Source organism: Diadema antillarum, unplaced genomic scaffold (genome assembly GCF_040938485.1).
Source record: "Diadema antillarum isolate AM-2024a unplaced genomic scaffold, OU_Dant_1.0 scf00000032, whole genome shotgun sequence".
NCBI lineage: Eukaryota > Metazoa > Echinodermata > Echinoidea > Diadematoida > Diadematidae > Diadema > Diadema antillarum.
This window is the reverse complement of record NW_027270921.1, coordinates 2,636,383-2,661,645: the sequence shown is the minus strand read 5'-3', so window position 1 is coordinate 2,661,645 and position 25,263 is coordinate 2,636,383. Positions and strand designations below refer to the sequence as shown.

At 40.6% G+C, this 25,263-nt stretch overlaps 1 protein-coding gene across 1 annotated transcript in view; it reads right to left on the bottom strand.

Moving 5' to 3' along the window:
• Window positions 1-25,263, bottom strand: part of LOC139742394 (uncharacterized) — a 103,191-nt gene continuing 77,928 nt past the window's right edge. The window contains exons 5-11 of the mRNA XM_071652970.1: window positions 22,182-22,412; window positions 20,073-20,189; window positions 19,296-19,445; window positions 18,224-18,323; window positions 13,381-13,505; window positions 10,039-10,252; window positions 1-892 (exon numbers count right to left, since the gene is read on the bottom strand). Of these exons, the coding sequence (XP_071509071.1) occupies window positions 454-892; window positions 10,039-10,252; window positions 13,381-13,505; window positions 18,224-18,323; window positions 19,296-19,445; window positions 20,073-20,189; window positions 22,182-22,412 (1,376 nt within the window). The 3' untranslated portion in view covers window positions 1-453. The remainder of the gene's footprint in view (window positions 893-10,038; window positions 10,253-13,380; window positions 13,506-18,223; window positions 18,324-19,295; window positions 19,446-20,072; window positions 20,190-22,181; window positions 22,413-25,263) is intronic.

Genomic DNA, 25,263 nt, shown 5'->3' with positions numbered 1-25,263 from the left:
TTTAGTGATTGACGCTGAAGTCAGTGCTATTTTTGCTCGCACTGTACAAATGAAAGACAGGAAAAATCAGTGCTGAATATCAGCAAACTATCATGTCATTCTATGAGTTACCTGACTACTAGGTCATCATCACACACTGTATGTGAATCTTCCACAGTAGACTGATGTGAATTCTCATTTGGTCCCTTCAATGGTATCTGAAGATCTCTAGCTACTCTAACACTTTAGGCTTTACACTCGCTAGTGCTAAAGGTTTGTCCTTGTATTACAAAAATTGCACTTGCTGATGTTACATTTCAAATGATCACGTTGTGGTAATGTCAGCAGAAGGCAAAGTGTTGGGTGGAGAACCAGACAGGTGCGACATCTATCTGAAGTCCACAGAAAAGTTCCTTGATTCTCATGGGTCAAAGGTCGCTCAACACCATTCCACAGATCTAAGATGAGACGTGTTCACATCTCCTCTCTGATCTCAATCTGCAGCGAGGGGAGGTTCTCCAGGAAAGCCGGCCTCTGCTCAGACTGTCCAAAGCCGGGGCGAGGCCTCGTGTCCGGCCGGCGGCGGTTTAGCCGCGACCTCAGGTCGCTGCCGACACCTGTCATCAGATCCAAGTCGCCCAGCCGGTCTTCGTCCTCGTAGTCTTCTTCGACCACCAGCGTTTCGTGGGCGTCCTCCTCCCCGCTGCTGCCCCAGGCATCGGGGGACACACGCTCATTGACATCCAGGATGATCTTGAGGTTCTCCATGGAAGGGGCGGGGGTGACGGGGTGGGCCACCCCTCCCCCAAGTCGGTTCTTGATGGAGAGGCGATCCCGGCCCTGGCGCAGTCTCTCCCGGGCGTCAGCCACCACCTGCTCGGTGGGCTGTTGAGGTCTGACATCAGAAGTTTGCCTGAATGAAGACAAAAATAAAGATGAAAGAGAATATTTTTAATGGACAGACTGAAACAAGCTTATTAAGGAAATGAGTATTAGTATTGAGATACACAATGCACACAAACTTTCCACTTTATATCACACCTCCAGTGTCTGTAACAAGGAATGCTATAATACCCATGCATGGGGCACCAGAAGTTTAATGGCTACGAAAAGTACAAAAAAGAACCCCCAAACCAAAAACCACCCCCCCCCCCAAAAAAAAAAAAAAAAAAAAAACCTTTTGAATTGATTTGTTTTTAAAATGTAACCACTGAGAAAGCAGAAATCCAATGATTCATGAATGCTTATAAGCAAGTAACTATGAGTCTGAAAGCCTACGTCCCTTCCGAAGGACTAAGTGACGAGGATAAATTGCCTTGCTTGGGGGCATGACTGCTGCAACCAGGAAACCAAAACCAGGGACCTTGTGACTGTGCCTGCGGACTTATCCACTTTATAGCCATAACAGCTCCTCAACAACACAAGAAAACAGAAACACGAGGGACTCGCTGGAGGGGCATATTGGCTGTGTGGATAGCTTGTATGCGTCAGAGACTGAAGGTCTGACTCTCTGGTTCAATTCAACCATTCAAATGGTGGTCTACTACTACCTGATGGCATGAGTTAGCCTGCCTCTCTGGACAAAGGCATCACGTTTTGCCCATGGACGGGGACGTAAATTGAGAGTCCCCATGTGAACGTTGCAAAAGGCACAAAACATGAAATGTTAATAGATGAACGCTCCCTGAAGGGGCTTGAACAACGAATTCATAAGCTATTTATTAGCTTCTCGTGGTTTTCTACACAGAACTTTTGGCACTGGTAAGAATGAACAATTGTGACCCTGCACCTCAAAACAAACAAAAAGTCGCCAGACATGAATTTTTAGTTAAGACCATATTCTGAAAGAGCAGAATTTAAGCTTTAAAATGATGTATAACTCAAATCAAATGGACTCTCCTAACCTATCTAAATATTGGAAAGAAAGCACAAACTCAGGAAAAGTGTGAACTGAGAAAAGAGGCTCTGAAGTACAGTGTCTATTCAAGCACTGGGAATCTTTACCAAACCGTGCTGGCTGTGCGATGAATGGGACAAAAAACAGGAAGTAAACCACCAGAGAAACATCAATGAAGGGATTATTAGATTAAACTGAAATTAAGCATGCCTCATTAACACATTCTGTCCATAATCAATGCCAACTTTCAAAGCAGTAGCACTATCCTTTCAAAAGTTATTAGAGTTGAAAGTGAAGAGTGTGGACGAGGTTTTTCAGAAATGAAAAAGGGATTCTAAAGACACACCTAATCACACTATTCTACCAAAAATGTTCGAGATAAACTGCTAAAAAAACACACTTTCCTGCCCGTTTCATGATACCAAATTTTAGCATAATGTAAAAGAAGACCCGCTCTTTCAGAAAATATGAAAAAGTCAAGTTCAGCTAGGTTGAACCATTTCACTTATTTTCAGTCCTCATGCAAAATCAGTGTGTGTGACTTTATGTTCGTTTTGAGGTGCACGGTCACAATTAGTCTTCATTTAAGTATACAGCATAAGAACAGAATGGTTGTACTGCTGTGCGAAGTAGCACGAAATCCTCCTCTACACAAATCAGTTATTAAAAGGCATTGGTCATTGATCCAATTGACTTCGAGTGAATTTATCAGGTGGAGGAGGTTTATTTCTGCAGGTACAGTCAAACCTGTCTATAGTGGCCACCCACGAGAGACAAAAAAAAGGTAAGCAATATTTGGGCACCTGTCCCACTTCATCATGAATATTCATCATCTCCTGTACATGTATCTGTAATACCGTGGAAATACATGATTTTTACATTTCCCGGCAGCGTTTTTACATTTCCCGGCAAAACTGAACATTTTTCCATCTCCCGGCGAGACGTTTTAACATTCCCCGTTGATGCAATTTTTCGAGATTTTTATATTTCCTGGCGATATGTTTTTACATTCTATGGCACGTATCCAGCGTTCTGCCATTTACTAGTACAGTATCTTATTGCCTGATGAATATTCATGATGAAGCGGGACGGGTGCCCAAATAGTGCTTACCAAAAAAAAAGCAGCAGTTTATGGCAGGTGCCCTCTAGAGACAGGTGGCTGCTATTCAAAGCAGGTTTAACTGTATACATTGCAGAATGATGGAGCTTGAGAGGTTTACTAACTATTTCACCTTCTCAGCAATCCTCTTCTCCCCCTCCCCTCCCTTCCCCCATGGCTCCAGCGCCAAGGATGTTGACAAGTCTCTGCTGCTTTTATCGTTTCCCCCCAAGCCCCACGGGATCCGCTCCAGTGTCCTTCCCACCTCTCCTGGGCTAATCCATCAAGTCTAATATCCTGGTCCGATTTCACGGCGGAAAGAGAAGCTCTCTAATTACGGCTGTCATAATATCGGGGCTTGTGTTTGTGGGAGAGGGGAACAGTTTGTTGGGTTCAATTTCTCCCCTGTCAAAAGATTGTCGGCTGCTATAAACACAAAATACTTGTCCCAACTTTTTACCCTTCAGAGGAGATTCCTCAAACCAAACTGAATTCTCATCAAGATATACTGTAGTTCTCTGATGATAAAAAGTATTGGAGAAAAAATGATGGTTCCATAATTCTTCAAGCCATAATACAGATTTGGTAATGCTAACTTTACAGTACTGAAGCATCCATGCATGTTTGCACTCAGTGCTGGAATATTACAAGCATAGTAAAGTTTTACACCAGGTATTAAAAATCCCAGACAATTTTATACCACTTATTCAATATTGAGGACTATTATTTCAGGACATTAAAATCAATTCACTATGATGGCAAAATCTAATGTGCAATGGATTAAGGTTGGCAATATGGCAATAGGTTCAGAAATTGAAAGAAAAACACCATCTTTTGAAACACAATCTAACTGGGTGTCCCATTGTGTATGAATTAACTTGTTTACCACGCACAATTTGTGTCTGACATTGGAAAGAAACTGTAGCTGTCATAGGCAAAATATAGTGAAATGTTTTATGATGGAGCCCACTTCCCCTTTTCCCTCCCCCATCCCCCCCCCCAAAAAAAAAATAAAATAAAAAAGAGCTAATTGCAAGTTTAGGACATCAACCCATGTGGCTGATATGTCATGACATTAACTTCAGTTGTAACCCCAATACCTACACAAACTAGGTGTGCAATGCAGCACACATTAGAGAAGATCTATATCAAATTGGGTGGGGGTCACAAAAAAAAAAATGATCTCAGAAGTTATGATTGACTTAAAATTATGTATGCTACTGCTATATAGTTTTGCTGTTCAGTTTGATCAGCCTTTAAGAATCCACTTCAAACTGTTATCAAAGTTCACACAAAAATTCCTCTGTCACTTATCTTATTTTGTATATTGATGGCTTTATGAAAAAGTCTCCAAAATTTTCATTGGCATTATGAACTTAGAATACCATTGAAGATACATACAGATTACAAAAATTCAAATTGATCTTGACTTTCAAGATCGACTTAAATTCTTGGCGAAACGTCTCACTGAGAAGCAATGGTTTAAAAGCAAACATAGTAACCCTTTATCTGGCAAAGTCGACTTTTCTGTCCTAATGTGACTTACAAATACCATGGGCATTCATGTTCATTTTACGAGGATGGTGAGAAATTTATAACTTCTCACAAATTATATAAATGCTGATTAATGTGAGCTGAGTTTTTGCATTTTGGTAGACCACAATTAATCATAAGGCGCCTTGGGGGGAAACAACTCTGGAAGTAAATAGGAGGGTGTGCAAAGGAGGGTTACCAACCTTTACATTGGAAGTGAGTAAGATAAAAGCATACAAGGAGAATGACTAACATGCTACAAAGTGTGTACTCCCCTTGGGTATTCCTGTATGAAGTTAGAAAGGGTACAGTTACAAAATCACAGGAATTAACGTAGAAAGATTTGTGGGGGGTTGAGGGGAATGGACGGAGACATAAACCGTATCCCAAAATATTTGAAAAAGATAGATTCTTAGGATAAAGGTGGGCATTGAGCATCATTCACACAAACTTCATTACAGGTATTGGCTGGCAAATGTCCCAGCATTTAATACTCATGTCAGCCCACACGGGCACTTCACATGTTAATGGGGGAGACATGCGGGGAAGGCACTTTGTTCTTCAGCGAGGGGTGTAACATGGGTCACGTGACCAGGACTCACACCAGACGGGAAACTCCCCGCTGGGATAAGCGGCAGTTCAGGATATTGGGCCAATTTCCACCGCAAATGTTGGTCTGATAGGTGTCCGCACGCCACGCACGCAAAGCAGAGAGGAGAAACATTAGTAAGCTGAGTGAGGTTTACTGGTCTTCCTTGAGACTCTTTCAACCCCCCCCCTCCCATTCCCCTTTCTTTCTTTCTCTTAATGCCACCACACACACACACACACACACACACAACCACTCATTATTTTATAAAGTAAAGTCAGTAAACGTTGAATTTGATGTACCATCCAATTACAATGTACTCTATACATTTTATGTATAGAGTACCATCTGATTGTCTAGACACATAATCAAAACATCAATATATTTTCATACTATCTGACCGACTAAATTTTATGATCTAGCCATCTATGTATTTCAACACCATCTGATTGTCTAAGCACATACTCTAAACATCTATGTACAGATCTTCATACCGTATGACTGTGTAAGTTTATAATCTAGCCATAATAGTATCTCAACATTATCCGATTGTCTAGTACTTCGAGGTATCTTATGTACATACATTTCCATTTCAAATCCTCTAAACTCCAAAAGTCTCTTGGTCTCTATCAATCAAATTCATTAGTTTCATTCCACAGTTTAGCTCATTAGTTAATTCCACTATCATTAGTATTATCATTAGTGCTATCATTAGAACTACCATTAATTCATTCCAGTAGCTGTAAACCAGAAATATTTGTGGCATGAAAGTTTTGCAAACTGGAGTCAATGGTGGTTTTTTTGGTTTTTGTTTTTCACAGCACGATTTTTTTGGGGGGAATTGCTACTGGTATTCTATGCAGATAGTGTGGACAAGAACTTTTGCATGGCATTGCGTTTTGATATCACAAATGTTGGTTCCTTGCAAAATTAGCAAAAATTTCATACATGCCAAAATATCTGGTTTTACAGTATTCTGATACTTCAGTGAATCTCGACTCTCATCTCATCTATAATACATTTTATATTGGTATTTTTATTACATTGTTTCACTGTGAATACAAAGTCATACCTCTCCCAAGTGACAAAGTGCACACACACACACACACACACACACACACACACAAAGGCCCGAATTCACGAAGGTGGCTTAAATTCAGACCATGGTTTGTGCAAATTTGTTCTACATAGATACGATTGACAGATTGACAGACTGCCTATGTTATTAAACAGACGTCCAGTGACAAACGCATGTTAATACACGTATGTAAATGGTACAGCTATCACATGCTTATTTTAGACCAAAGTCTAAATTTAAACCACCTTCATGAATTGAGGCCATAATGTCCCATGACAGTATGAAGCCTTGCTGATTTGTCCTTTAACCCTTTTCTCTCCCAACTGCAAATCCCACTCACTTGGCAATCTCCATTCAGCACAATGTATCGTCTTACAACAGGCTGTAAATACTGTAATATCAAGCTCACATGATATTCTTAACAGGTTTTGGGACCCACCTTAAAGAGTGTACTCAAGATATCAGATATATACGCACCATCAGCACAATTTAGATATATATCAACCTCAGCAAGATTCTGTGCACTTTTGAAGCATGTATACATCAATAGAACTAACACTAAGTCTCACAATTTTACAATTTTACATAAACTGAGCTATAAATCTACGAAGACTGAGTGCTCATGGTTCCACTTGGTTCTAGCAGCCAGCTACTAGGTAATCCATACAGACCTCCACTAGCGATGTGAACCCAGCTTGCCCCATCAAGTCCCATATGCATATATCTATGTGGTATGGTGTAGTATCTTTTTATCATGATTATTCATTACGCATTGTGAAGGGTGGCGCCATGGCTAATTTAGGAGGCAATGCAACTGCCTCGCAATCAACTGAATCAAATTCTATTTCCACTGAATCTAGCTGAGGGATATTGTGTGTAATCACGCCATCCTCTGTAGGAAGAGGCAAAAACACTCTGTCCCTCAGAAAGGACATTAAATGGAGGTCCTGTGTGTCAAGGAATTGCAACTCATTTGCAGAAGAAACAATAAATGTTAAACAAAAAACCGGAAGGCATAGAATTTAAAGCGTTGACCTTCTGAAGTGCACATGGCACGCAAAAAATACCAAAACTTTACAACAAAAAAAGATGAGATAAGCATTTAAGAGAACCAGCAGAGGAAGAAGCAGATAGGCTTATCAAGATGAAGATAGCACTATGGAAAAGATAGAATGTGGATGCTTTTGATAAGACAGGATGAAATAGGCACAAATCTTCTACGAGTCGAAAAAAGGGGAAAAAAATTAAGGAGATATTGATCACAAAATGAAATAGATCCTCCACAGTGATGCAAATTTGGAAGCAGTAAAGTGAGTCTTCCCGCCACTTTCTTGTTGGGCTGACAAACAGGTTTGCTGCACTGATCACCTCGACAAGTGACGAAGACTGACAGAAACGGCTAGGAACCTGTTTCGTCAACGCTCCCTAAATATAGCCCTGGCAAGTTAATGAGGTCACGAAAGATAACATTATGACGGATGCCACTTGGGATAATGACTGGGGGGCCAAGATGCCTGATTTCCTGAAATTTTCAATGATTCCCCTGATTTCCTGAAATTTTCAATGATTCCCCCCTGCCCCCTACCCCCATAACCCCCCCCCCCCCCCCCCCCGCAGCAATTTGTAACATAAGCAGAAAATATTACAGAATCTGCAATTTCACTCCAAATCAGAGCTTGAATGAAATCTTGTACAAAGCTCTAGATTCATTTTAACTTTGCATAAAAACACATCACACACATTTGATGAGCAAGTGTCTTTGACAAAAATTAATGGGTGGAAAATTGACAGCTATCTGACACAATTCATCCATCTTCACAATTGTTCCTTGCATTCATATCTTCCTGTCGTATGGCAATGGTTATAATAAATCATTTTCACAATTGTCTTCCTATTTCCTGCCACATTTTTTTTTCATCTCCTCCTAACTTTGATTGTGTTCTTTACAATACATCTTGATGCATTCAGTAGCTGTGTTAATGCCTTGCTAAAATCTATGTAAAAACACTTCTTCTACCTCTGTTATACCTACCTATTACCACACGACAACGTTAAGAAGCCAAAAAATTGTCAGGTTACAAAAATAGTGGCCTGAGGGAAAATACTATAGTATAAATGCTCAGTGTAGAAGGGAGGGTGATACCCCGTTTATACAAAGCAAAAGGAGGTTTTGAAGTTTGGGTTCTGAAGTCTCCTATAGCAGCCACGAGAAGCCTTTCAGCTCAGTATAAACAGACAAGATTCAGAAAAGGAGATGCTGTCAGGTCAGGTTCTAAAACCATCTACAGGGGGTGGTTTCAGAGCCTCCTATAGCCTCAGCTGCAGTATAAATGCTAGGGGGTTCGAGAAGTCGCTTTTTTGCTGACCCGGAAGTTATCATTGAAGGTCATCGCCAGCTAACCTAAACAAACCAGCTGTGGTGACTGATCGCCGCTGATAACTGTAAAGACTGCACAACACATTCATGCCCAATCACATTTTAGCAGTTATGTAAGACTGCAATGTATATCAGAGGGGAACTAGGTTATCATGGGAATGGCACCAGTCGGGCCTATTTGGCCGAAACCAGTCAAAGCAGTATTAACCCGTTGAAGATGAGTCCCGAGTATGCTCGGGCAAGTGTCTATGGGAAATGCTTGTGGTAGCAAAACCAGCCCGTCCTCAATGGGGTAACAGATAAAGAGACCGCCTTTTTGAGACTGGGCTTTCGGACCTCCTCGAGGACGCTCTGAAACCCGCGAGCAGTATGAATGGGGTATGAGTGATTCTTCCTGCTCACAGATTACGCACAAGAATCTGGGAGGATTAAACCCGCCTCAGCTGTGACCTCAGACAAATCCAAATGGGCTTACAGACGTTGCACCTGTTATCGGATCGCTCCGCAGCTTACTCCACTTTTCTCCCTTTTCTCTTTCTATGATCAATTCTGCAGCGCCACAACATCCTGACCTAATTTGCCTTTGTTTTACCCCTTCACTACATGACTTGTCCTATTAAGCTTGATTGAGGCCGTTCTCTCTCTCTCTGATTTTCTTTCATTTTTTAAAGCATGTCATTTGCCTGCAAAAAGTTATTCTCATTTCAGAGCGCAAACACTTTGACTATAAACTTGAAGTTGTGTGTCAGTTTGTCAGATAGAGCGTACAGCTGTTTCTGCTGTTTGCTGACATGTATTATCAGCCAAAAAATGCAAAAGATTTATTGAGATAGGTGTCAATGCAAAAGTTAATAGGTATGCCTCCAATGTGTGAAGCTTTATTATCAACTTCCAATCACGTAAAAAGAAATGGGAGTCTCGAAGAGATATGAAACTAGAAATAGTCCGCAGAAAGAAGTTGATTTTGAACATAGAGCACCGAAGGAAGAGACAACATTCAAACAGATGACACGTGAGTAGGCTTTTGAGCAAACCCGCCACACATGATGTGATAAGAACTTTACATCAGAGTCACACGACTACATATGCTCTTAGTTTTCAATTATGTATGATTGTTAATGGCTTATTGATGATCAACTGGACGTAACTTGCCATGCATATTAAAGTCTGAACAATCACTACTTTGTCACTCTCATTTTAAAACCTTCATCTAAAAAGATCATTAGGGCTCGGTTTTACTTCACCTCGTTGAGGACAAGCTGATTTTGCTATAACACATATTTCCCACAGACACCTGCCTGAGTATACTCGGGAATAGTCTTCAATGGGTTATCCCATTTGTTCAAATTTTTTGCAACTTCCTGTAGGGCTGATGCATGGCTGCCCATGCAGTTCCCACATGCGATGGGTTTAGGAAGCAGTACATGAAAGCACAGTGCCAGATGCCATAAGGATGCGTAATGGCTCACCCACCCAACTAGCTCACCTGATCTTCTTGATTTCGTCCTCGATCTCGTCGGCATACATTCGGCGAGACATCTTTCCTTTATCGCGACCCGCGTCACGCTCCCTCAGGGCATGTCTGACTTCTGCCACCAGATCCTCGCCCCCGGAGTCCTGGTCTTGCTCATCGTTGGAGTGAGGGGGCGAATTCTGCTGCTTGTCCGTCTCCCGCTCACCCAATCTCCTCTCCATACGCCCTACAGATCGCAAGAGGGAATACAGATGAGATAAGAGTACTGTCGAAACTGATGCAAAAGAAGCTCTTGAGGTAATGTGCACTAGAAATAGAACCACTGGCAAAGGTAGGGTATTGAAATCTCATATTTCTGCTTGTACACATTGCCAGCTAGTTTACATGGCTTACTCCTGGCACATAATGATATGTAGTTGTGCTCTGCCCTCCTGTGTTGAATAGCCTTGTTGCGTTACCAGCTGTGACATTTTCAGTCTTTTGAGTTCCAGAAAGTGAATGTCTTCTGTGGGTCATTGATCTGCATTTATTTCAAAGTGACACAAATCAAAGTATTTGCTTTTAAATTCACACCACAGTATATTATCAATGTCATATAATATAGAGCGATGTCTTTCGTCGGCAGATGTGTAAATAACATTTCCAGGCATCGCAGACAGATTGTTGACATGTGGTACCAAGGTAATGGTAGTACGGAAAGGGAAGGAAAGACGAAGATTGTCTATAAAAAAAAACCAAAAGTGATAAAATATTCAACTTGTCTCCTCTTCTCAAACTTACACGCTGTGCAAAAACAGTGGGGATTTACTTGCAGACCTATAAATAGACATTAAAAGATGAATCTGCCCAGAAACTCTTCATGTTACCAATCTCACCCAAAAATCACCCCACCCCCCTTCAACATCACCATCCCAACATAAGACCCATGGGTCCAACTCGTCTTGGCGCCATGGCCAATTTGACAACAACCTAACTCCTAGCCCACTGTCTCGTGTGTGACTCATACCACACTTGCGGCCTATATCAGCATCACGCTTGCTTTGCAAAAGGACCCCCCGAGAAGTCGCCTCATTAGCTGGAGGGGACAGTCTCCTATCTGTCCCCTCTCACTCCGCCCTGGCTTGGAAATCGGAGGAAGAGTGCTGAAAGAGGGGCACGGGATGCCTGCGGGGGTCAAGCAAGCCAGGAGGGATTGGTGTAGCCTCAAGCACTGTTCCAGTTGGCCAAGCAGGGGGGCAATACCAACTCAAATAGGATTTGAACTGAGCATGCAGTGCATGGCAACAATTAAAGATGTCAAGAATGACAGGAAGGATTGTACATTGCTTCCTCTCTTCGTCATACCTTCATTTACGGCAATCTCCACTTTTTCTTTTTTTCTGTTTTGTATGGAGCAGTCTGTTCATCACATGTTTTGACTTTATCCAGTTTCCTCTCCCACTACCTGGAGATTAGATTTCAATCCCTTTACAGGGTTTTATCTTTCGACAATCTTGATTTAGTAGTCTTTCTCTGTTGTGAGTCCTTAGCGATGTCTCCCAGCCCTAACAGGATGGAATCCTTTGGGGGATACCCGGTCTTACATGAAAATACCACCTCATCTTTCAAGTGAAAATAGATTGTCTGAAAGTGCACTTCGCAGATGTTTTGCAATTAACAATTTGAAAGGCTTACAAGAGAGGATTTTTTTTCCCCCACAATGATACATACATGGCTTTCTATCTTTACATGGTACACCAAAAGAACTACTTGAAAGGGTATTCAATTAAAATAATGAAATGCTCACATAGGAATGTTGTCCTCAGAAGATAAACAAACATATTGACATATTGCCACAAAGACATATCCTTTTCGAAGACAGTTCATTAAGTATCTCTGTGGTTTTCAAACAGAATCCTGCTTATTGCAGCACACAAGTTGAATGATTCATTTGGTAAACATGTCATCATTCATCCTGGTTTTTAATGGCCTGGCATCCAGATCAGAAATGAGCCAACATTACCCAAAGGGCAGCAACAAAAGGTCATGAGAATTTGCTAGGAGAAAAACAAAATCATTTTGGAAGGATGTGTCCATAAACAGGCAATATAATCACTTTAATAGATGTGAAAACAGCTAACAGCAATTTTGGTTTCAATCTTATTCTTCATGTATGCAAAAACAACCATGAAAAGAAGGAAAAACACAGTAATTCCATAACTCACAGTCTGCCACTATTACCTGAGGCAAGAGCCAGAAGGTCAACTTTACAAACAAAATTGTCCGACAAAGTTGACGTGACAAACGAGGCTGAGTGTCCAACAGATCAGTTAGTCATATCTTTTTAATACGCTTCTGAGTCACAAGTCAAAAGAGATAAATGTCCATACCTTGAAATGGGAGCCTCTAGGAAGTCCATATTTTTTTTTCATGGACCCAATAACTGTATGATTTATGGTTATCATCTTTGCACAATGTCCCCCCCCCCCCCCCCCCCCCCCCAATGATATAGGAGCTGGAAAGTGTGTGAATAAAGATATGCCAAGAGTGTTTAATCTTTAAGATCGCAAGTGGCCTTCATCACTATCTCTACGCATGTCCCAATGCCATAACACAGAGCTGGAGAATTTTTTTTTTCTGTTGTCTGAGTAGGGAGGGGTTTCTAAAAAGAATATGGATCTTATGTTTGCATATATGGAGCCATCTGTACATTTTGGAACATTGCTGACAAAATATGATAACAGTGATACTCATAATGATGCTGCTGCTGATGAAGATGAAAATAGCAATGATGACAATAATGAATATGATACCAGCAGTAACAATTACCATCATATACTTGTCAAGATGATAATGATAACAATAATGGATTCGTAAAGTACAAGAAATAATAAAGTCTTTAAAAGTTGTGTATAGAAGGAAGTGAAACAAAAACATTAAAGTTTGAGATACAGAGAGATGTTGCGAAATTCATAAATCTCACTTTCTTCCTGTCACTCAAGTTATTGCGCAAATTAAAGAAGCTTGGCAGAACAAAGCTTTAGACAACAGTCTCATGTGAATACGAACATTCTTATAACCATTATAAGGATCTATCAAATTGATGAAATGAAAATAGAACACATCATTATTGCAGCGGCCCCACATACTTAAATTTGTGCTGATGCTTTCACATGCCTACTCTTAAACAATTAGGGGAAATTTTCTCCATTTCGACTGTCAATCCACTAAAAAATGAATGATATACCATTGTACCATTAGAACTTTGTCTGTTACTATATAAAGAAATTTCTGGTGCCCAAACTGTGAATGAGCCAGGAGCTTCGACTGTATTTCGATAAAATTTCACAAAAAACATCAGGTTTTCAGTCTTACCGGGAACCCTCCTCTTTCTCGGCCACTCCTCCCTCTCCTCCTCCCGCTCCCCGTCCGAGTCTTCCCTGTACCTCCTCTTCCTGGCCTGGCCCGGTACGTACTTCCCCTGCCGGATCTTCTTCTTCCTGCAGAGGTGGACAAAAATATTGATGGAAAATATTCTCACCATACACCGGAATGACGTGTAGCTGACAATGAAACTGACACGGAGGCAATCCATTCATGACACTACAAACAACAGACCTATCTATTCCAAAACAGGATCTAAAATGCTTCTGAAGTCAAAAGCTGTCAAAGCATATCTGCAGACACTCAGCTGGATACTGCTGGATACTTCTGGATACTTTTGGATACTTCTGGATACAGGAAAGAGGGAGAAACTGTTGAAAACACTTCGAGAGGACTGCCTAACGTAGTGCTGTGAAACACCTTTATCTTAGTAAGAATGTAGTGTAATGGGTTGGCACAGTGGTGCACTAGTTTGCTGGAGTTATATTTTGTAATGAGTTGATGTGGTAAAGTGTAATAAGATAGCATACTTCTATACAACACAGCCATGTATAAAGTCAAGTATAAAGAAAATTCAACATGTTTTCACTCTTCTCGCATAATAATAGAGCACTTGACATGCCTCTTTTGGAAGGCAGGGGGAATAATATTACCCTTAACATATGTACAGTGTCTGTCAGCAGCGAGTTGAGGGAATGTGTTCTTCTCAAAAAAAAAAAAAAAAAAAATTAGTGGCATTCTCTTTATATTTTCCTTATATCATTCTATGCATGTGACATTATACACTACAGTAGTCTTCTCATCCAGCAGTGACTGCAGAAACTTCAAAATTCATTACTTTTGAACAGATTGTCCGATTTTCCTTAAACTTTCAGTGATGTGTTCTACTGATATTGCTGCATTTTCTCAATCCTCATGTATATGAAGGTGTACTTGTCCTCTAAGTTGCCTAGCAGATGATATTTCAATTAGTTTCAAGTTTATGATTCCCACGTCAACTTCACTGTATTTCACTTTTATTAGCAATCTCATTTTAACCCTCATTCAAAGCCAAACAGTACACACTGAATGAGGGATTCAACTTTGAGAGTCGCTGAGTACTGCGTTTGAAATATATGAAGATGTTTTAGATGCACCATCTGGCAGCTATTTAATGAATAATGCAATAAATCAAACCTCAATTGGAGCAAATTCCATGGGGGTTTTGGAGGACAAGTCACCGGATGTGAGTAATACTGACCCTTCCCCATGTCCATCAGACATTTTGCACAACTTTTAAAAATGGCAACTGCCCCCCCCCCAAAAAAAAAAAAAAAAATCCCACTTCCCATCCTTTTGCTCCTCCTCTGCCTTCCAATCTCCATTGCGATCCTGCCATCTACTGATCCCCTTACAAGTCACCATCATCCCCTTCTTCCTGAGAAGGAAAGACCTCCCTGAGTTCTCCCTCTCCCCCCCCCCCCCCCCTCGGCTCTCTGGGGACCCTGCAGTAGCCAAGAATAGCTGTAAAGAAAATCCCCTCAATCTATCCACATACAGCACCCATATAATGGAGGATTCACACAAGCAAATGCATCTATACAACAAATTTTTTTTTTTTAATGGTTCACGCTATGCAACCACTGAGCAGTCAACAGGAAAAACGTTTAATAAAGAATGCACATGTACTTCAGCTTTTAACTGAGTCTTTTTTGTCTGTGTGTGTTTGTGTTTTCATTTTGGAACTGAGTTGGTGTGACACCTCATACTACAGATTGCCTCAGCAGGTTTGATCTCTTAATGTTTGTGTGTGAAGTTTTACTTGTCGATGAATGTGAAGTACCGGTAAGACATTCCATATCACATGACAAACTAATGACACATGATGGGGAAGCGTTCAAGATGTGACTGAGATAACAATGCAAGCCTATCGAAACCAACACTCATCATCCCCACTGACGAAGTCGCACGCTACATCCCGTAGTCTTCCACTCTAGTCCTTGAGACATTTGGAGATGTTCAAATCTGTATATGAAGTCAATGCCAGCCGGACTTTAGCGCATTAGAATCCTAAAGTGTGGATGAGCATCGGCAGTTTCAGTTTCTCCCTCCGGTTTCTCCTAAAGCGGTCATCAGTGAAAGTTGTGAAATGAAATTCTCTTTGCACCTCCAGGTAAGGGATTGTCCATTCCATTGTCCACCACAATCGATACCACAAGTGGTTTCAAGAGATGTACTTGTACGTGTCATCAATTTTTTATTAGTCACGCTACCTGCTTGGTCATACAAGCCAGGGACAGACACTCTTCACGTCAAAACAAACTTGAGGTTGATACTATTCCCCATGATTAAGAATATCATCGATGCTAATTTCTTCCTAATCAGGACTAAATACAAATATTGCTTTACAAAGAACAAGCACACAAATTATGCAAGAAGCCATTGAAGACTTGGAGAGGTCCTGATAATGGGCCAGGGGGTGGGGGTGGGGGTAGGGGGGGGGGAGGTGGGGGGACAAGACTAGCTTCTGTGGGCCATATGGACTAGATCATCGCCAGCTGGGGGCATACCCTTTCCTGATTCGATCAGAAGTAGCAGCTCATGTGCACACATTACCTACGCAAACCCCGGAAGAGAACTGTCAAATTATGTTAGCCCTCTGCGAGTCAAAACTCTAGCTCCTATGTATTAAATACATTCCTACTTTTTTTTTCTTTCTTTTTCTTATTTTTCATTCACAGAAAACACAGGGTCCACACACTTGGGACTTGTGCTTCCAGGGGCTAATTAGCATGTTACGTTGCAGGAGACTCAATTGAGCGGTTTCGAATCCGGCATGACCGATGCATCTACAAATCTGCAAATTGAATTAAGTGCTTGCATCTACAGCTACAGAAGCTCAAGAGGAAATGAATATCCTTTTGCGTGTACAGCAAGTTATATATATAATTTATATAAATGTATATTTGCTTTCTGACAAGATTGTTTGGAAGGTCATATATTTTCTTGTTATTGCACAAACTGCTTTTGTTCATCATTATTTGTCACTGATGCATTGCAAATGCTTGTCATTGCTCAATATTTCTATTACATAGAGACTGCTGCAGGTTTCAATTCCCCTCGCATCAGAAATAGGCCTCTTCTCATTTTCTTCTTAACAACACAAAACAAGTGCACTGTCCAACACCATACCAACAAAAGACAATACAGTTGATCTGCAAAACAGTGACAGAAAGTCAGTATTTTGGTGTCAAATTTGATATAAGCATTATTCACAGATATAAAGCCTGTTCCTTGTCCACGCTGAAAATGACAATGATTCCCAATAGCTACTTATTACAAAACTTTGTGGGGGTCTTCTTCTCCCTACATTCCAAATACTCACACCCAGGATGACCAGATAACACCGCCCACAAAACGGACACTTTAAAAGAGATACTTTAAAGCAGACACTTTAAAATGGACACTTGAAACGGACACTTTAAAATGGACAATCTTCAAACCGAATAATAAAGATATGATGCCCTTGAGGCAGAAACCTCTTTTTCGTATTGTTGGCATCCAAGCTGGCCTTGGCACACATTTCCTATTGTTCTGCATTCCCTATTGCGATCCCCTTAGAAACCCATCTTGAGAATGTAGGCAGTCAATTCGAGTGAAATTGGACTAAATGGGATCAGCTGTAGAAAAAGAGGAACAAAGGAAAGGATGAGAAAGAAAAGGAGGGGGAGGAGAAGGGAAAGAGAGAGAGATAGAGTGAGGCCCATTTTCTGCACAAATCATCAAGACTTTTGGGACATCTTCTGGTTTTCTTGAGGGGGGAAAGAGACTCACGAGTCATGTCCATTTGCCGCCCTACCATCACAATCATTAGTGCTGACACTGGGAGGGGTATTGGCCGGTTACTGTACAGTATTCTCAAAAGGTCACCCTTACTCCAAATATCAGGAAATTGAAAGAAAAAAAAATTGACTCGTATTGGGTGGAGAGTGAGAGAGAGAGGAAGAGATAACCACAACAACAAAACCAACAAAGAAATATTGTTTGTCTTCCTTGAGACGAGGAGGAAAGGAATCAATAAATTCTCTGAGCCAAGTCTGAGGGACCGCAGCAGCTGTCAGAGTCTTGTCAATCTACTTTCCCTAAATTATGCACTTGTGAAGGAGGTGACAGTGATGTCTTGCTTTCCTGTGCCAGTAATCTCATCAGGCGGGAATACAGCGCCTTACGTCATCGGTCGGTCGCAGGTTACGATGATGATACCCCTTTGATGATTCTAGTCTTTCAGATGAGACCAACTAGCGTGCCATGGATCAGTTGCCACATCTTCAGAGGAAACTTCTACGAAACACAGCTCTTTGAGGCTGTTTCTTTGTTAAATGTTTGTTTGTTTTTTACTCATAAAGTACCAATAAAGCAAGTTTCAGGGCGGATAGACAAGAACATAATTGAGTATCATCACAGATATCCATGAAAACTTCCACAACAAACTACTACAGCAAGGTGCTTTATTTCTCAAGCGTTATCTCAAATTGAAAAAAAAAAAAGAGAGAAAATGTAATGCGAGCTTTAACCTGTTGAGGACGAGTCCCATGTATACTCGGGCAGGTGTCTATGCGAAATGCGTGTTGTAGCAAAATCAGTCCATCCTCAACGGGTTATATTGCATGCAAGTTATTTTATTCATCTCACAGAAGGAAAGGACAAGGATACAAATGTGTGCAAGTACACAGATGTAGTGTGAATTGGTGAAGCATTTATACCCCCCCCCCCCCACCCACCCACATCCCGCCCAGTCAAAGTAAAAACCATGTCCAGTCATTAGGCTCGTTTAAGCGAGAGGCAGGCTACTCACATTGACTCGCTGATAAGGCCCTTCATCCCGCCAAAGTTTGGATTGCCGTACTTGATGTAATACTGACTGTGTCTGTACGCTCCTCGTTCCTTCCTGTCATCTGCATAGAGAGAACAGATCATGAGATGGGTCAATTACTACCATTGAATAAAAACATAGTAAAAATAAAAAGTTATCTTCTGACTACCAGACAGGCGTCATATCCACCAGACCACAGAGGCTCTGCCCCACTGCCAGTTCTGGTTGTTATCCTTGTAGCGTGCAACAGGTACTGGTTCATCCCGAGTGTGTATGCCTATCATTTTTTATGATGGATATTAGTAAACGTTGGATGATCAGTGCTCATATAAGTCAATGAAGGGCAATTTGTCAATCAGCTGCAATAGAAGCAACTTGATGCAAGAATTCACTATTATGAAAAAAGAAAAAAATCCTGTGAAACTCATTAATGTCATCAAACATTTACATCAATTATGCTTTGGCAATGAGAATTGACAGCGTGATGATGGACAATCAATTCATCACTTCTGTTGTAGCTTTTAGTTTATTACTAAACAATTATGAGACAAATTGCATTTTACAATTTGTGTGTAGGTAAAGTAGTACTAGTAAGTCCGAATGAAATCTTCTGACAGACAAATTGTATGAAACATCAAAAATGAATCTATAATAACCTGATACCCTTTCCCCATAACGATTTGAGTGTGTCACTCGCAAGTAATACACGTAATTGACTTCCGGTATCTTTCAAATTCATTTTGATTAAAAGGACCCACAATAAGTAAGAATAATCTCATCACAGAACTAGAACAAGTTTACTTCAATTTTTTTCCTCATATTATCATATCTACTAAAACTGTCTCTGGACTTCAAAGCTTTCTAGTCACCATATATAGAACAAAGGGTAAGACATACAATTGTACATATATTTCATTACAACTTCCCAAACATCCCAGCAACGCAATACCTTCATGACAAACATATGAATACAGTAACTAGTGTAGGTATTATAGGATCTAAAAGCTCTTTCAATCTCACACCCCTACACCCCCAAAACAGTGAGTGTGTATACCTATGGTGGCATATCTCAGAAGGAGTTCCTGGGCGCTGGGGTGTGGTAGGCCTATCCGGAGGGCCTGGTCCTGAGTGATGTCCACTGGTCCCAGGTCCTCGTCTGCAAGCTGGACCCCCTCCATGCCCTCCTCTCGCTCCGTCCTTGAGCCTGGGAGGGAGACAAACAAAAGCAGGATTTAGAAGGGTGAATACAACTTCACCTTTCCAGAGGAATTCTCAGCTGCCTACTTCAGTGAAATTCTTCATTCTCAATTTAAAAATAGTGTGCATATTTTTTTTTTTCACCCACATCTCTATCTCCTTGCCACTACAGCAGTCAATTCCATCATCACCACATTGCAACCACTGACACACGTATACCTTAATTATAATGTGCTACCACAATATCCATATCCATCACAACCACTGCAACTGCCACATACCACCGACTAAAATCCAACATCCCAAGTCTTACAATTCTACATGCATCACCGATATAATTATACAGTATACGCCATATATTTCGTGAGTCTAAATTTTCGCGAATTGGGAGGAGTCCTGCGCTGAACGGAGAAATGTACGCGCATACAGAGTCAATATTTTTGCGTGTCTTTAATTTCGCGAATAGCATCCGACTCGCGAAATTCATGAAAATAAAAACCTCACGAAATATTCGGCATATACAGTATATCCATTACAAACACCACCATCGTTAACACTACCACAACCTTTGTCAGTACCCCTTCAACCATGACAGCACTCTTTCCACTCCTGCTGGGCGGGGCCCCAAACTCACCAAAGTTGGAATGTGATTGTGAGGTTGATGTGGTAGTTGGGATTATTCTCTGGGACGGTCGCACCTTCTCGCCCGTCTCCCGGTCGCTGACCAGATTGAACGTGTCATCGTCGTCATCTAGCCGCAGACGCACACATAAATGGAAATAAAAATAATGCGTATTAGCAGTGAATTCATTCTCAAGTCGGCTCTCTCACAATATGTGAATGGAGATATACACAGCTACGACCCAAAAATTCTTCCGTTAAGAATTTCTGTGTACTCTGCATATAAGTTTGATGAAACAAAGAAACAACAAAGTGCACCCTGACACAAATGGGAAGAATATTTACAAATAAAAATCCTATACTAAAAGAAAATAGATACAGAGTGGAATATGTACATGGAAACATAGATAAAGGCACGATTAGAGCGGATTGTAAAACTGACATCCACATAATACTCTCCGCAATGACATATTTGTAAATGAGCGGAAGGGTTTGATTTAATTTTCATGGTATCCTGATAGCAAGAATTCACAAAAATAGCTCAAAACTTTTCAGTGTACTTCTAAAAAACAGATTTCATCCGTTTTGCTGACATGTGCCAAGAAAGAAGGAATGCACAAAAGGCAAAACGTGCCATGTACCAAACCAAGCAATGTTGAAAAGCATGTTTACATTTGTTTCCCCTGATGTACAAAGTTCAGATGACAGTGCAAATCATAATACCGCTACTTGTGACACCACATGTTGGACAGGGGTGAGTGGAAGGTTACGGTTCAAACAGTGAAGTCTGGTGCTCAAAAAGTTTGGTGCTCAATGGTAGCTTTGCCATTTTGTGTGCCATCATAAGTTATGCAACTCAGAATACCAGCGCATTTTAATGTAACAAGAAAAGGGGTGGGGGAGGGGGTCTGCTGGCTAATCAAAATCTGAATGAAATTATTGCGAATCTTGAGAGGAAGTTCATCAAGAGCTTTCCAGAGTCGTGAGCTCACTTCTGCACTGCCTAGACTTAGGGCTGAAAATGATATTTCAACAAAATTAGTTTTAGAAATAAGACACATGACTGTCCCAACATAATCTACTTAACCCGTCGAGGACGGTTTAATTTTGCTACAACATGTATTTCCCATAGACACCTGCACGAGTATACTCGGGACTCGTCCTCAACGGGTTAATGTAATGATTATGTTATAATTATGCCTGTGCAGCAATAGTTCACAGGACCTAAATGGAAAATCTGAAGTTCCAAAAGGACACCACATCAAATAATTCAAAGGTATTTCAACTCCATCATAATCTTCTTTTAATGTGTTCTAATTGATTTTCTACTGAGTTTCCGATGTAAGACCCCTATTTGATAGCCCTTTATGAAGCAACATTCTCAGCTCAGCTAACATTCCAATAAATTTTTTAATGATAACATACCCTGAGCTGTCCTGTCAGTATACCATCTTAGTTTACTAAAATATTCTAATTTCAATACACAGAACTGGGCACAATTTACACTACATTTGAAACTTTAGTCACATCGCGATGTTGCACTGCCCAAAATACTGCAATGATTTCTGTCATGCTATGATGCTATTTTCGAGCTTAATTCCAAAACTGAATAAAAGAGCACAATCCATAAGACGATAAGACTTTCCCAACCACATGTGATCATTTGCACATGGATTGTGTTGTTGCACCTAGACAGGGCAAGTACAAAAATATATGGCAGTGGCACAATAGCCACATACACACACACACACACACACACATAGCTACGTGTAGCATGCTAGAAGTTATCATCTAATTTGGGCACTTTAAAGGCACGGTAGCATGGGGATTCATTCGTGGCCAAATTCATTCGCTGCCCACCGAGAAACTATCAAAAACCCCGCATAGCACCAGTCAGCAAATATATGCATCTAAGCGCAAGCCCATCGGTAATGTCGACAGTAGTCGAGATTTTTCGGTCGTGCGTGTACTCACACAGAGATTAACAATAAAGCTGTACAAGATTTGATACAGGGATTCTCAAATATATCCACACTGGGCCAGGCTTCCCACTCCCATCATGTCCCCACACGACAGGGTATTTAATAGTTTGGGGGTATAACACCGTCTACAGCCATCCTACCTCCACCCTCCTCCATGGGCTCTGGTTCCGGGTCTCCCTCCCCGCTGTGCTCCTGCTCTGCCGCAAGTTTCCCATCTGTCTCGGCCCTGTCCAAGGGGTCTTGGTCCTCATCGATCAGGTGTCTGCATTGGGCCAGATTCTTCAGTCCCAGCCGGAAGTAGCCCTCCCGCGGCTTGCTCATCCCAAGAAGGGCCCTGGCTGCCGAATGGGGGTCTAGCCAAACGATGTTGCCTACACACACACACACACACGCACATGCATATAAATAAACACAAGGGAATTACTATCTCTGAATGAAGCTTGAAATTGGCTATTTCAAGACATAATACTGTATACACTTTGCAGGGTTTTTATTTTCACCAATTTCTCAAGTTGGGTGTGTTTCGCAAATTCAACCACCCGCAAAACTGTCAGGACGACCCGATTTACATTAGCTCTCATTCAACATAGATACTGTCATTTGCACTGCACTGAATGTGATTATAATTTCAAATTAAGCACAATTGGAACTTACCTGACCTAAAGCAAGAAATTTGACATATTAAGCTTTACATCCGTGGTCATAACGCCAGTGCATGTTCTTATATCTACATAAAATATCTTAGTCATTCATGGGGGAACCAGAAGACAGCACACACAAAAATAAATAGTTCGGAATGACAATGGAGAAGGGTTTTGATAAATTATAAAAAAGATACAAAGCTGCTGCAAAGTTTCATTATTTCTTTTTTCCAATTCATATGCATGAAGAAATTATCATAAAGTGTAGAGTAAGACGAATAAACTGACGTAAACATCATTACCATTTGATTTTTTTTTTTTAACAAAAGGGCACTCTAACATATCTATACAAAAACAAAAAAGTTTGAGGTACAAGTATAGTTTTAGCAAACATGAGCTTCACTGTATTACTATTTTGCTCACTGATATTCTATTAAAAAAAAGAAAAAAATGGGGATTCATATATAATCAGCAAAGCAAAATGAAAAACAAAATGCTACTGTCCAACAACAAACACCAAATTTACTGCTCAAAATGACAGAAAGTTGGAAATTGTTACAACATGGGTAACTGGTACACACTATCTAGATGTCTTTCTTATTATTCTGTCTCTTGTGTTACGAGTAGGTCAAGGGCCTGACAGAACATTTAACATGGTAAGCCTAGACTTGTCATAAAATATTCAAAAAGACAAAGAAAAGTACTTAATCCAAAGAATTTTTCCTCAAAACTTTTGACGAACATAGTGTAAAATGAATAAAAACATGCAGTGACAAAAACCCACAGATATCACTGCACAAATGACTTAGGAGCTTCCCACAGTCGGAGATTGTGTATTCACACAGATTTCGACAAAGCCGAAAGCATGTCACAAACTCACCTTTGATTATCGCACCATCTAATACAGCACAAGTAACGTGATTCATTCCACAGGCTAACAAAATTGCAACAATCGACAAGGTCGCATTAATTTCCTGGTGTAAAATAGCCCTTCTCGCAAATGCTCAGTACATACTCGCAACATAAACATTCCAAACATGCCTTTTCATTGCAAAGAACAGGAAAGATCACCAATGCTTGTGTCAGACTTTTGACAGTTCTGTCCAAGAAGCAACACTTAACTCTGCCTATTGTGATAAGGTAAAGGAAACACGTCTAAAGCTCTCAAAGCACACTGAATGAGTGTTAAAGAAGATTACAGAAACCACCAAAGACCACTCCAGCTGATCAATGCAGAATATGCACACGTAACTGGAAACAATAGGCTCGCGTGCCAGTTTCCATACAGCTCAATGATCTTTGGACCCATTTAAGCCACAGTGACTTCGCATTTCCCTGTCCATACATGTACCTGTCAAGCTGTGTACATGAACATGGAGGGGGGGGGGGGAGGATGAGAAAAACCAACCTTGATTGTTAACGTCATCAATTGACTGGGTGACAATGACTGTCAAAAATTCACCAGATTCCACTGCAGAAACACCACATGCTATACAACGTGTTCTTTTGAAGAATAGAGTAAGTCACCTTTAACAATAACTGGGATGCAATCAACCATTCACAAACAATTCATCGCGCTGAATCTTTAAATAATAAAGAGGCCTTGTGCTAGGAAAGATTGGAGTGTAACACAATGATGTTTCACTGATATATCAATTGTAAGTGCAAATAAATGGGCATTTAACGTAAGATAAACACAGCAAGTTTGTTTTGTGTGTTGTACAAGTACATTACATGATACTAATAAAGTACTCTTCAATGAGGGGGAATGTTCATGTCACCACACATAAAAATAGGTGTTTAAAAGGTGTAGGGTTAAGGACCAGTGATATCATCACTGGAAATATCCCATAGTGTAATGCAATATTCTGAACTCTTGAAGTCTTAGTGGTAGTCTTGTGCGCAAGAGATTAGAGCTATAGACATTTGAATGTACAGAAATTTAATGTAAAATGCTATACATAGTACAAACAAATTTGTACTTTATAAAAACCTAACAAGTTTCAAATGTCAACACATTCCCAGGCTTTATTTCATATCATTAGATTTATATAGGCGAATGTACTTCACATTATTCTAACGGGGAAATTGGATAATTTTTACACATCCCAACGATTGTTGTGTGTGCACCTATACACTACGTGAAGCATCTTTTCTTTTACTAACAAAACTTAATTTAAATGTTATTTTTGATGGTTTTCAATTTCAAATGGTCAAATTAATGGAAAAGAGAGAAAGAGTTTTTTGAGAAATGAATAATGGAATGTGTCCAGTTTCCTTGAAGCATCCTTTGAGGGTTTGTGCGTGGCGTGAGTGTGTGTACAGGTGATTGCTAAATGGAGTTGACCGTTTGCATGGAGGTCAATGCATTTCGGCTATTTCAATCAGACAACCACCGGGCTTATGCTACTCTGGATGACCAATCATGAGGCTGGTAAGAGATAAGATTCCAGATCCCTTTGACTGTTGGTCCACAGACACTGATCCTGGCCTTCTTGTGTCGCGGCACTAACAAACAGAAAAATTAGGCCATTTCCTTGTCCGAACCAGCCCCTTACATCATAACAAGCGTTCCATCTGA